The sequence below is a fragment of the Zalophus californianus genome, chromosome 9 (assembly GCF_009762305.2).
Source record: "Zalophus californianus isolate mZalCal1 chromosome 9, mZalCal1.pri.v2, whole genome shotgun sequence".
In the NCBI taxonomy this organism is placed as follows: Eukaryota; Metazoa; Chordata; class Mammalia; order Carnivora; family Otariidae; genus Zalophus; species Zalophus californianus.
In genome coordinates this window covers 16,078,546-16,092,272 of record NC_045603.1, presented here as the reverse complement: position 1 = coordinate 16,092,272, position 13,727 = coordinate 16,078,546, and the positions used below count along the sequence as shown (strand labels likewise).

The 13,727-nt window shown below is 40.0% G+C and overlaps 1 protein-coding gene across 2 annotated transcripts in view; it reads left to right on the top strand.

The window, feature by feature from the left end:
- The window catches only part of POLR3B (RNA polymerase III subunit B), a 111,114-nt gene that overhangs the window by 37,099 nt on the left and 60,288 nt on the right, over positions 1-13,727 (top strand). For both annotated transcript variants that reach the window (XM_027594631.2, XM_027594632.2), the window contains exons 11-13: positions 906-1,025; positions 2,709-2,843; positions 12,297-12,458. In XM_027594631.2, the coding sequence (XP_027450432.1) occupies positions 906-1,025; positions 2,709-2,843; positions 12,297-12,458 (417 nt within the window). The remainder of the gene's footprint in view (positions 1-905; positions 1,026-2,708; positions 2,844-12,296; positions 12,459-13,727) is intronic.

Here is a 13,727-nt window from a genome sequence, read left to right as displayed (position 1 = left end):
CAACTTTACTTTTTCAGGAGTGTTTCAGCTCTTCTAGGTCTTTTGCATCTGCATGTCAATTTTAGAATCAATCGATTTTTGTTTTTTGTTTAATCTCTCTTTTTTAAAGATTTTATTTATTTGTCAGAGAGAAAGAGAGAGCGTGCACAAGCAGGGGGAACGGCAGGCAGAGGGAGAAGCAGGCTCCCTGTGGAGTAGGGAGCCCAATGTGGGACTCGATCCCAGGACCCTGGGATCTTGACCTGAGCTGAAGGCAGACGCTTAACTGACTGAGCCACCCAGGCATCCCTTATTTTTGTTTTTTAAAAAACCTGCCAGGAGTATTAATTTCCAGGAACAATTACGATGTGTCTGTTGGTGAGTTTGGAGAGAATTTTAACAGTAAGCCATTTAATACTATTAAAGCTTCCAGTCCATGAAAACAGCATAACCCTTGATTTACTTAGGTTTTATTTTCCCTCAGCAGTGCTCTGCAGCTTTCAGGATAGAGGTCTTCACATGGTGTGATTCCTTTTTGAGGGGAAAAAAGTACAGCTCCAGAATATTAACTGTGGACTGTGGTTCTCTCTGGGTGGAGGGTTGGTGGCTTTGTATACATAATGTGTATATATGTGTGTGTGTATATTCACATCTTTTCATTTGTATATTCTAACTTTCCTACAGTGATCATGTATCAGTTTTGTAGTAAGAAAACAAATTATAAAAAGGGAACTAGTTTAAGGGTATAGCATATAATGCTACTTTGTTATTAATTCAAGAGGAATGTTGATTTTTGACTCAGCCTCATGCAGCATTCTCGGTAGCTAGGATCCTCATCTTTTTGTTTATAGTGTTTTGTGTGTAGGTGTTTAATAAATTCCCTCCAATGGGTGTCATTCAAACATCATGATATTCTGTTTTTATAGGCATTAAAATATATAGGGAACAAAGTAAGGAGGCAAAGGATGTGGGGAGGTGGACCAAAGAAGACAAAGATAGAAGAGGCAAGAGAGCTCCTGGCTTCTACCATCCTGACACACGTGCCGGTGAGTAGCACCTGTGCAGTTCAGAACTGTGGTCCTCGGGCCCGTCTGCTAAAGAACTTTGAGTGCAGGTTTACATTATTTAGTTCCATAAGAAAAGAGAGAGACTCTAAAGCTGGGCTGCCCCCTGGAAATCACCTTCCATTATCAGTAGTTTATTTGAACTTAGGGAATGTTAGCCGTATGCTGTCATTAGCATCATGTTTATTTTCTCTTGTTTCAATCTAAAATTGGTTTCCTATATTCAGACATATATGAGTGCTGCTACTTGATTTCATGGTTTTGAAGGACAGAGATGGTGTTAGATGTTTTTAAATGAAACAAGCTTACAGTGCCTTGCTCATATACTCTCTTTTATTGTAAAATACATAACATAAAATTTACCATCTTTAAGTGTACGGTTCTATGGCCTCGAGTACATTCTCACTATTGTGCTACCATTACCACCATAGATACTTTTTAAAATCCTGGATGGTTCATTTCTTAGACTTTGAATTTTAGAGGTCACACTGTCCAGCCTCCTTTACTTACAGTGAAGATGCTCGGGTCCAGACAAGCTGGATGGTTTGTCTTGTCCCCCAGCTGGTTACTGGTCAGAGAGAGAGCTAGAATCCATCTTCTGACCCTTGATATAGTTGACCCTCGAATAACAAGGGTTTGAATTCCATGGGTCCACTTAGAAATGTGTTGTTTTTTTCTTACAGTAAGTATAGTACAGCACTGTAAATGTATTTTATGATTTTCTTAATAAAATTTTCTTTTTTGTACGTTACTTTATTATAAGAAAATAGTATATAACAATCAAAGTATGTGTTAATTTACTGTTTATGTTCTCAGTAAGGCTTCTGGTCAACAGTAGGCTAGTAGTAATTAAGTTTTGGCGGAGTTAAAAGTTATACACAGATTTTTGAATGTGTGAGGGGTCAGTGCCCCTAACCTGTGTTGTTCAAAGGTCAATTGTATTTAGTTCTTATTCATTTATCATTAAATAGAGGTTGGTCATGTTGGCATGTGGGGTGTGGGCGAGAGTAATCATTCCTCTCTAATATAATGTTACTCTTTCTAAGTGATAGAATTATTTGTTAGCCAATCTTGCTAACCACATAGTCTGGTTTATAATGAGTTACCACGTGTGTGTTTTTCATGAATGATCTAATTCGGGAGTTACATACTCTGCCTTCAGGAGCTGATCATAAAGGAATGTCAAGGGCTGTGGAAGTGGACAGTGACCACCTACACACAGGAATTTCTTATTTTAAAACATCTTGCTGGCTAAAAAGCATACAGATCTCTGATTCTGCCCTTTGGCTGCCAATTATAGGTGTTTTGAGCTAATTCAAAGAATTAGAAAATTCTTAATATGAAATCTGGGACTCAACAGAATTTTAAACTCCTCTGGATGACTGGAAAGACCATTTAAAAGTCAAATAGCAACAGTGAGTGTCTCTGGCTCCCCAGTGCCTTTCCAAGCAGCCTCTCTGTCCCCAGCAGAGTGTCCTGGCCTTCTGCCCTGGTGCCTTGGGACCCAGAGAAAGGAAGTGGCAAGTACAAGTTCGCAGACCAGCCCAAGGAGAGTTGGTGGGCACCACCTCTTTGAAGGAGTGACATGAAATGTACAGGGAAGGAAGGAGTTGATAGTAGCTAACACGCATTGTCTCTGAAATTTTTTCTACTCCTGAATTACAGGTTAAAGAATTCAATTTCCGAGCGAAGTGTATCTACACTGCTGTGATGGTGCGAAGAGTAATTCTGGCCCAAGGAGATAATAAAGTGGATGACCGAGACTACTATGGTAACAAACGATTGGAGTTGGCAGGACAGGTGATTCAATTACTTTATGTCAGCCCGCCTGAGCTTCGGGCGTGGGGTTCAAGGTTTTTCAAAGCATGCACGCTTCCTCAGAATCCCAGTATTAAATCAAAGGGGAGCCTCCCTGACTACTTTTCCTTCCCCTGCAGCTCCTCTGTGGAATTACGGAAGTTTGACGGCTCTACAGAACCGAGTGTAGCCTCTTGAATAGGGCTCCCAGGATCCCTGGTAATCTTGCATCAGTGCACCTTCCCAGCCTTGCTTCTGCCCAGGCAGGCCACTTCGACCTTCCCAAGCACACCAGGATGCTCTTTTATCCTCCCTGCCTTCGAGTCAGGCCTTCTGTCTCAGTGGTCCCTGCCTCATCTCCCTCTTCCCTCCCCCTAGTGAGGAGCTCCCGCCCATTCTTCATTCTTGGAGTCACCCTCTCTGAAAACTTCTGTGAACCCCAGGAGAAGTTAGTTGCTCTGTCTTCCAAATGCCAGTGGCACTTGGTTCAGGTCTTTATTTACATGCTCAAGTATACATGATTCTTCACCTGCAAGCTTCTTCCCCCTCTTAGACAGTAAGCTCATCGAGGACAGGAATCATTGATATTCATCTCTCGAATCCCCATGTAAAGCTACTAGGCACCAGAGGATGTGTCAGTGAGCGACACTCTGTGAGGCACCTGCTTTCAAACGTGCATTTTGGTAGGAGAGAGAGACAGTGAACAAGTGAACAGGAAAGAAATGAGATAATAGGAAACAGTCTTATGTGTTTAAAGAAAACCCCAAACAGGCTAATGTTGAGAGCTGGGGTGTTGGTGGGGGAAAGGGATGTTACTTCATCAGGATGATCAGGAAAGATCTCTTTGAAAAAAGTGATATATTTTAAGCTGAGCCCTCAGACATTCCTGCCTAGACTTGGATGAGAAGATGCTCGTCTCACACAACCTTGGGAACTGCATTCCAGCAAGAGACCCTTGCGAGTGTGTCCATCCCCGCACAGTTCCGGCCTGGGGAGCTGGGAGAGGATCACCTGGCTGGACTGCATGAGGTGTGGGGGTGAGGAGGACATTGGAGAACTAGCCCGTGGGCCATGGAAGGGGGGTTTGGATTGAGTTTTCCATGCAGTGGAAAACCATTCAAGAGTTTTAACCAGGGAGGTGAGAGGATCTGATTTTCAGTTTAGGAAGATCAGATTTGGAGACGAACAGGCCAGGAAGTGACCCAGTTAGAAGGCTGTGGCAGTATTCCAGATGGCAGATGATGATGGCTAGGGTAACAGATAATACAACTAAAATTTAAAAACTAGGATTAAAAAATGATAGCAATTTTAGGTTTTAGAAAAGGGTTACTGTCTGGACTACTGGAGAAGTTCTGTGTGGTTAATGGTCGGTGCTAGCAGGTGGGTTTTTCCACCACCTTCAGATTGACTTCTGTTCAGGGTATTATGGTATCCCCACCACCATCAATCCCAATATTTACAGTTTCTTAATTGGAAAAAACCATGCTGTTAAATGAGGCCATTAAAAAAAAATACTGATTGTTTAGAGGAATAAGGAATGGAGTCAGGAGAGGAGAGACTATCCTGTTGCTTAAAAAATTAGAATTAAAAAGAGGGTTCCCATGTGCAAGAAAACATTGCTTTATAAACAATGTAAAGACATAAAAGGCATTGTGTTGGCAAAAATGTGTAAAAACAATAGCTGCTAATTTCACACCCCATGGGACGAGGAAGGATAAATGTGCTTCAGCTTTAGATAACAGCGCTGTCTCCACTGGCCAAGTGGGTTCACAGAGCTTTCCCTCAGTCTTTCTGCCACCAGAGGGCTGGCAGGCCGGCCGCCAGTAGAGGTGTGAGCAAAACCTACCGATTTCAGGCTTAATCTTTTCACCTACCTTTTCTTTTTCGGTAATGTGTTCATTATTTGCTGAGCATTACTCTATTCTTTGTCTGCGAATTTTTTGTTTCTAATGCAGCTTGCTTTGTATGGGTGAGATATGGAACGGCACCAAAAATCCGGCACCCAGGAAAGCCAGGGATTTTCACCCTGTGACAAAAGACTGCCGTCTTGACTTCAGAGATTGCCTAATCCCAGCTGTTCTGATAATGTAATTAAGGCTGCCTAATGTCTTTAATTTTGCAACCAGTTTGTGTGAAAAGGAGAATTTGGCACTCTGAAGGCTTAACACTAAATAGCAATCTCAAGGCGCCTAATTAGAATTCTCTGACATTAAGCTAATTGGTGAAACTGTATTTCAGCAGCTTAACTTCTTTATTAATTTTTTTTAGCATTTTCATTGCAAATCAATTGATGAGCTGTCAGCATTTTTTTTTTCCCTTTAAATATAATTTGCTCTTCAGTGTTCCTGTCGGAAACAGGCTGGAAGGCCTCGTACCGGCAAGGAAAGGTGTTGAATATTACCACCAGCGCTTCATCTCTTTTAATCATTTTACTCTTGACCTAAATAATGTGGCTTATGGTGCAGCGTGGCCCTGTAGTCTCCCACTGCCCTGTGAACTGGAGAACGGAATTTCTCTTGAACCAAAAATCTAGAGGTGGAGAAAGAAATCTAATGAGGCAGTCGTTCTGTGGAGCGTGCCCTTGTGTTTTACTTAATTTAGGATGAGGTGTGTTTCCTCGTGTTTGAAGCAGGGGGCCACAATGAATTCAGCTGGAGTCCAAAAATCTCTGTCATACTTTGAGACAACAAAAGTCTAAGTGTAAGGGGCTAATTGAAATGGAGCCGAGCTTCTGTGGTTTAGGTGAAGGGCACTTGCTTCTATCCAGGACGCTTACTCAAGTCCCCTTCTGCCAGTTTGCACAGGAAGTTGCTGCAGTGGGGGCATCTCCATCCCACTCACCCCTCCGCCCCTGCTTCCATTCCCATATCCTTCCTTCCCATGAGTGAAGCTGCTGGGTCTGAGTGGGAGAAAGGATTAAGCTCTCCGAGGAGGAAGTTTTCTTTTTTAGAACACTTCTGACATGGTACGTGCAAGTCGAGGATCCTGGCTTTCCTCTCTGCAAAGCTGACTTTAGTAGAAAAGTGGAAGGACGTGCCTAACTTAAAATCACATTCCACTTTGGAAATTCTTACTTCGGTAGTAAGGTGCTCGAGGAGAAGACTCATTTGCTTTCAGTATCTTCTTCCTTGTGAGGCCAAAAACTACGTACGGGTTATAAACATTCAAGAATATAGTCAGTATGGAACTTGGAAATCTTTAGCTTACATGGTTTCACTGAGTTTCGGAATTCCTGTAAACAGTGTATGTGTCACACCCCCGTGATGTTACTTTAAGGCTTTGTTAGGTAACTTACATTACAGATATGTCAAGCTTTTTTCTTCCTCTTTTAAAGGGAAAAAAAATGCCTACAAAGGAAAAAAAAAAAAGAATCAGTTTTACAGAGGAACTTAAATACTTGTAATATCCATTATATTTGAAGAAGCGTACCTGCTATTTATTAGTAGTGAGCCACCTCTTTAGTTTCAAGAACTTTTTATAAATCGTGTTTTGGTTATCTGTTGCTACGTTGCATGCTATCTCACAGTTTTGTGGGTCAGGAATTCAGGCAGGATTTGGCTGTTTGATTCTTCTGTTTCAGATGGTGTTGATGGAGGTCAGTTGGTAGTGTTCCACTAACGGCTGTGGGGAGGGCTGGAAGGCTCTTGGCTAGGACCTGATCTGTCCAGTGCTGTGCTGTCGGGGTGGCTCCGGGCTCCGCACGAATGCTTCCCATGAATGAGACAGAACCCATGTGGCCTTAATGACCTAATTATTTATCAGCTTTATTTCTACTGTATTGGAAGAAGCAGTTACAACCTCCACCCAGACTTGGGCCACACCTCAGGGGTCAGTCAGAGATTTGGGCTAAGTTGACACACATAATTTGGGGGTTTTCTCCCGTAGCTCAGATCTTTCTCTTCTGGGTCTTCAATCCAGTAAGATGGCAGGTCTCTCTCCGAGGTTTAGCTTCTCAACGTAGCTTGGACCCTTCTTGCCAATGTGGCCTCCCCTTAATTGAAAAGCCTTAAAAACAGGAAATGCACCCAGTGCCAGTCACTTCTGAGAAACGTTGGCTTTACTCCAGTTTCTGCCTGCTTTTGGACAGTCTCTGGTGACTTCAGGTAGTTTTAATAGTTTGTCCGGAGTTCATAACTATTATCAGCAGGTGAGTCCATCTGATAGGAGCTACTCTACCAGTTCTGGAAAAAGAACCATCCTCGTCTGTTTTTAAGACTTCCTATTCCATTTCGTTGATTTGGCTTCTGTGCTTACACTGTTTCAGTCACCATGGTTTACTATCATTTAATTTTTATTATGTAATTTTAATGTGAAAATAAAAATTAAAATGTTACATATGTCAGTTACAAAGGGTATGAACAAAATCACCCTCAGAGCCGCTGTCAAGTAATTCTTAATAATCAACCGTTATTAATACCATTCCATTTACCAGTGTATTTCTTCCTTACTCTGTTCCTCTTTTTTCCCCCATCCTGAATTTTTGCACTTTTTTTATTACATCATTAAATTTTTAATTAAAAAAATTTAAAATATTTAAATATTTTATTGCAATATAAGTTTTGCTTATTTTTGAGTCTTGTAAAAATAGATTCATACCATACACATTTTTCTGTAACATTTTTCTTCGCTCAGCATTGTTTTTAATATCTATATTGTTGCATGTCACTGTACTTCCAGTTTTATATTCTGTTGTATATATGGAATATGATGTGATATAGAAGATATAGATATATTTATGATAAAAACAAATATATTTATAATTTATGATAAACAACATAAATGTTTTTATGATGAGTAACATTTATGATAAATCTTTTTATATTTATAAATAAAATATTTATAATATATTTATGATAAATATATTTATAATATAAATATTTAATAAATATATAAAGATATATTTATGATAAATAAAGATTATTCTACTGATCATCCCTTTGTATGATTTCCCTTTTAAAAAAATATTAACATTCTTATTTATATTTTCTGGTGCCCACATGCAAGAATTTCTACAAATAGGAATGCCTAGTCCTGGAGTCAAGTTAAATCTTCAGTTTAACTGGAGAATGTCAAACTAGTTTCCCAAATATTTGTATGTTTTAATTTATTTTTTTTTAATTTTTTTATTGTTATGTTAATCACCATATATTACATCATTAGTTTTTGGTGCAGTGTTCCATGATTCATTGTTTGTTCATAACACCCAGTGCTCCATGCAGAACGTGCCCTCCTCAATACCCATCACCAGGCTAACCCATCCCCCCACCCCCCTCCCCTCTAGAACCCTCAGTTTGTTTTTCAGAGTCCATCATCTCTCACGGTTCGTCTCCCCCTCTGACATACTCCCCTTTTCTTCCTCTCCTGTTATCTTCTTCTTTTTCTTTTTTCTTCCAGTAAGTGGTCGCTTCTCTGTTCAGAGAGTTGTTGCTACTCTCCTGTTCGATCTCCTGTTGAGTTCATAGGTGTTCAGAATGGTTTGATCCCTATTCAGCCGAATTCCTGAGACCAGACAAAATCTAGGTCTCCTACTCCTCTGCCATCTTGCTCCGCCCCCCCAAATATTTGTATGTTGTACTATATAAGAGTTCCCCGTGATCTCCATCCTATGCCTTAGTATCAAACTTTGAACACTTTTGCCTAGTGGGTGTAAAGTGGCATCTCCTTGCGGTATTGATTTGCATTTTTCTTATTGATTTAAAGTTTGTTTTTTTTTAATTCTGGGTTTTGCTGATGGTATCCTCATGGTGTCTTTATGTGTGTGTGTGTATATATATATATATATTCTATATTTCTCTCTCTGAATTTCTTGTAAACCAGGAATTAAATTCAGAGGCTAGATCATATTCAAGATCTGTTTTTTTTGGCTAGACCGCTTCATGGGTTGCATTGTACAGTTGGCTGTTCTATCCTAGATGGAGGAATATGACTGGTTGTATCTACACTTTGTGTCATTGGAATTGATCACTGGGTTTAGGTGTTTGGGGCCCTGATTCATCTATTGTAAAGTTCCCCATCAGCTGTTCTTCTGATGGTTTTAACAGCTGACGATGATTATTCCATTATCCATTGTTTGATTAGGGCATGCAAAATAGTGATACTTTAATTTACTTTCTGCTCTTTTTAGCTAGAATTTTCAATAAAGAATATTTTTCATTATCATCTCTTTGGTTACTCTGAGACATAATTTATATGGGAAAGGAAGGGTAAATGCTTGTTAGATTTTTTTTTTTTTTTAAACCAGGTTACGGAATACTGATTTAGCTCGCTCGTTTCTTCCACAGATGAAGGGTTTTTTTTTTCCTTTCTATCAACATAAGCTGAGGAGTTTTAACGTTTTTATTTAAATGTTAGAATAAGCATCTCCATTAAAGAAAAAAAGCCTGCTAGTGTTTTTATTGAGATTTTGATTAAATTTGTAGAATAATTTGGGTTAGAATTGACATCTAAATAATACTGAGTCTTCTAATCCGTGAACATAGTATATCTCTGCTGTTGAGATTCTCTTTAATGTCTCTCAGTAATGTTTTAAATATAATTTATTTTGGGGGGCACCTGGGTGGCTCAGTCAGTTAAGCGCCTAACTCTTGGTTTTGGCTCAGGTCATGATCTCAGGGTCACGAGATAGAGCCCTGCATTGGGCCCCGTGCTCCTCATTGAGTCTGCTTGAGATTCTCTTCTTTCTCCATCTCCCTCTGTCGCGCCCCCTCTCTCTCTCTCTCAAATAAATCTTTATAAAAAATTTAAATACAATTTCTTTTTGTATACTAACCTTGTATCTTGCAGGCTTGCTAATAAACTCACTGGTTCTAGTAATTTTTTTTTTTTAAGACTCTTTGGGTTTTCTTATATGGACATACAGTTTATCTGCGAGTAATGACACTTTTACTTCTTCCTTTCCAACATTTATATATTTTCTTTTTCTTGCCATAGTTCGCTGAATGGTACCCCCAATACCATGTTGAATAGAAGTGGTAAGAATGGGCATTCTGTCCTGTTCCCCAATTTTATAAAGCAAAGCTTTCAGTTTCCTGCCCTTCCCTCTGGTTTCCGGTCCCTGCTATGTACCAGTGCAGGATCCTTGACCCAAGAGTGTTTCCTGCTCCTCTCCCAGGGAAAGATGCAGTTTGGCTTCTCTTCCTCCTCCATCTGGCCTTGTACTTTTTCCTGGAATTGGTGGCCAAAGGGTTTGCTGGCCTTCCTCCAGCGGTAGGTTTGCCGTTGCTTATTACTGGATGCAAGGCTTATGGTGGGAGCAGGGGGGCTTTCCAGCCTCAGGGACAGAAGGCTTCTATCCCTCTCTCAGTGCATGTCCCCTTTCCCTGGAACTATGTCGGCAGGAGGGTTTCCTGACGGTTCATCTGAGCAAAAGTCCAGGGAAATAGGTTTTTTTGCTTGTTCCAATGAAAGAACCTTTTTCGGTCTTTTGTTTGACTCCAGTCTTTTGGGAGCACTCCACGGAAAAGAGCTTGTGAGTGCAGATCCTCTTGTGTGTGAGGTTCTGAAGGGTTCTAAGCTTCCATGGTAGCTCACATTTGGCATTTGAGAAGTCCTTAAAATTTTGTCCTATTTCTTCTTCTGCGGCAGACGTCATCTCTGTCATGTGTCCTCTCTCTCCCTAGACGGACTGTCACCCCTTGTATTCAGTTCCCCTGGGTGCCTTTCAATCTTACCTCTCAGCTGGACTCCAGAAATGTATGATTTTCGTAGTTGATTTATCTTTTTTTATTATTAGAGTGGAAGGGATATTGTTTTCTGGCTTTCTGCTTCCTACTGGATGTGGAATTTGCAAATCTTTCTTAAGCCCGCCACTCCCTTCAGATCCTAGCCTTCTTTCCACCTCTGCTGTTCATCTGTTTCATGAAATCAGCCATTAATACTGTCATCCAATAATCTTAGCGTGAGGGCTTAAATACTTTATTTTTTTTCTAGCGTAGGCTGAACTGTCTTGTTTCAAACTTTACTTTGGTCTCTGTTGCCCTTACATCGTTCTCTGCTTATGTAGACTTGTGCCCAGACCACTGGTCTGAGGATTGGTGTGAGTCCGTGGTCCAGTTTTCACTGGTCTGGAGAAGAATGAGCAAGGATGGCTGGTATGAGTTTTATCAAGCAAATTGTATTTACTTTTTTGTGGTTTTCTTCTGAGATTATTTGCTCTGCCATTTTTTGGTGTTAAAATGTCCTTTTGAAAAATGAGATATGATGTCAGAGTAATTGGTGGGTATCGTATTATAACCTTGTATTAATATTTCCTTTTTATAAGGAAATATTACACACAGAAAAGTGCCTGAAACATAAATTTCAGCTTACCAAGTTGTTACAAAACAAATACCTTTGTAAATAGCCCTCAGATCGAAAAATGAAATCATTTGAACACTTTAGTAGAAGTCCCCCCCCACAACACGCTCCAGACTGATCAAAATCCTCCCCCAGCCTGATTTTTATGGTATTCATGTCCTTGCTTTTCACTAGAGTGTTGCCATAGAATTCAAGTTCAGTTTTGCTGGTTTTGAGCCTTATGTAAATGGAATCATACCATACATATGCTTTTGTGTGTGGCTTCTTTCACTCAATATTATGCTTTTAAAGATCCAGCCATGATCTTGTTCATTTCATTTTATTTTTGTTCATTTTCATTGCTTTATAGTGTTCCATCATTTCAGAGTATGCCACAATTTGTCTAACTAAATATTATTTGTATGGCTTTCAGTTTTTAGCTCATACAAATAATGCTGCTGTGAACATCTTGTATCTGTATACAGATGCACATTTCTGGAGGGCAGTGATTCTCAAGGTGCCCTTCCCCCACCAGCAGCTCTGGCATCTCCTGGGAACTTGTTAGAAATGCAAATTCTTGGACCTATTGAATTAGAAACTGTAGGGGTGGGGCCAGCAATTTGGTTTTAACAATCCTTGATCGTGATTAACATGCATGCTGAAGTTTGAGGAGCTCTGCTGTGGGGATGTACCTAGGGGAGGAAATGAGGGGGCTTAGGGAAGACTAGATTAATGGCGAACTGTCCTCCAAGTAGTTGTGCCAATTTACATTTTTACCAGGGATGTAGGAGAGGTCCAAATGGCACCACATCTTCCGTGTTGTCAGACTTTCTTTTAGTGGTAATTCTCCCCCACCCCCTTTTTGGGGTTTTAGTTATTTTTATTTGTAAGATTAAAACTTAGGTCACTGGTCAGTGAAATCTAAAAGTCTGGAAGTGACTGGTCTAAATTAAATGTCTTTGAGTGCAGAAATTGTGTCATCATTTTTTTTGCTCTTATTCCCAATGCCTAGTATGGTGATAAGCACAAAGAAAAGTACATACTTATCAAATTGAATTTTAAAATATTTCTTCATTATTAAGCAGTTTCCCCATCTTTTTTTAAAAACAGTTTAGTAAACACCTAAAGTTTATTAAATAGACTAGTAATGCATTCTGAAAGTTCACCATATTTTTTTTATAGCTTTTATCACTACTTTTTGAAGATTTATTCAAAAAATTTAATTCTGAAATGAAGAAGATTGCAGACCAGGTGATTCCTAAGCAAAGAGCAGCTCAGTTTGATGTTGTGAAGCACATGCGTCAGGACCAGATTACCAACGGCATGGTGAATGCCATTTCTACAGTAAGTCTTCAGTCATTTGTTTAGGGTTTTGTGACTTAGTTATATATCTATTCTGTGGAATGGAAGTTTAAAGGACTTGGGGACTCTAGATGGAAATATATATTTAAAGATTGTTTACAAATCATAAATTTTCTACTTTGAAAGACAGTTTAAATGTTTAAATGTTAATGTTTACATGTTTAATGTAATACAATTTAATGTTTAATGTTTAATACAGTTTAAATGTTAATCACTACGAATTTTGCTGCTATGTAGCTTTATTGCCAAATTATAGTCCTTGTTCTATAAGGCGATAAGAAAACAGATCCTCGGGGCGCCTGGGTGGCTCAGTTGTTAAGCGTCTGCCTTTGGCTCAAGGTCATGATCCCAGCGTTCTGGGATCGAGCCCTACATCGGGCTCCCTGCTCCGCGGGAAGCCTGCTTCTCCCTCTCCCACTCCCCCTACTTGTGTCCCCTCTCTCGCTGTCTCTCTCTCTGTCAAATAGACAAATAAAATCTTTTAAAAAAGAAAAAAAAAGAAAACAGATCCTCTTACATAGAGGAAAGATCTTTTTGTTTAACTAGTAATAGTTAAACCATTCTTTTAATGGATACTTCCCATTTTTTTCTGTAATAAAACTGACATGGTGCAAGTAGGTTTATTAATAACTTTTGTCCAAAACAATACAAAGTGTTTCATTTCATTGTAGGTTTATTTTCCTCAAAGGGCTATCAGCTGTTCCTCACGTGAGTGATGAATTCAGGCCTGGGCAGCTGCTGTCTGTGCAGGGCCCCTGGCTGTTCATAAAGGGTTATCAGATGGGTTTTGGCTCCCTTTCTTAAAGCATCACGACTATAGGTCTATCTGATGAAGTCTAGTCGTGTTTTGTATGCCAGACATAAAATTGATTTTACAGATGGGATTTCACCCCCACAAAATGGTATGGAATATAACAATGAAAGAATTAATGGCAGACTTGCTGCAGTGAGAGTCTTTAGAAACTAGCCGGTGGGTCTGTGCGGACAGCCCCTGCAGTGACAGCCCCCTCTAACTGGAACTGACCTGGGGCCTTTGTGCCCGTTCTAGGCACATTCAACTCTTGTGACCCAAACGTGTGTGAAAGTAGATCCCCGGATATTTGAGAGAAGCCTCCAAAGGGCGCTTGAACACACGTCTGGTAAAATGACTTTTCCTTGCTTCCCGACCCATGGTTTTCAGGTCATGATAGCTTTTTAGAGTAGTTCTTTTGCCCCTTAGTGACACTGCTTTACCTCCTGGAGAAAACTGCT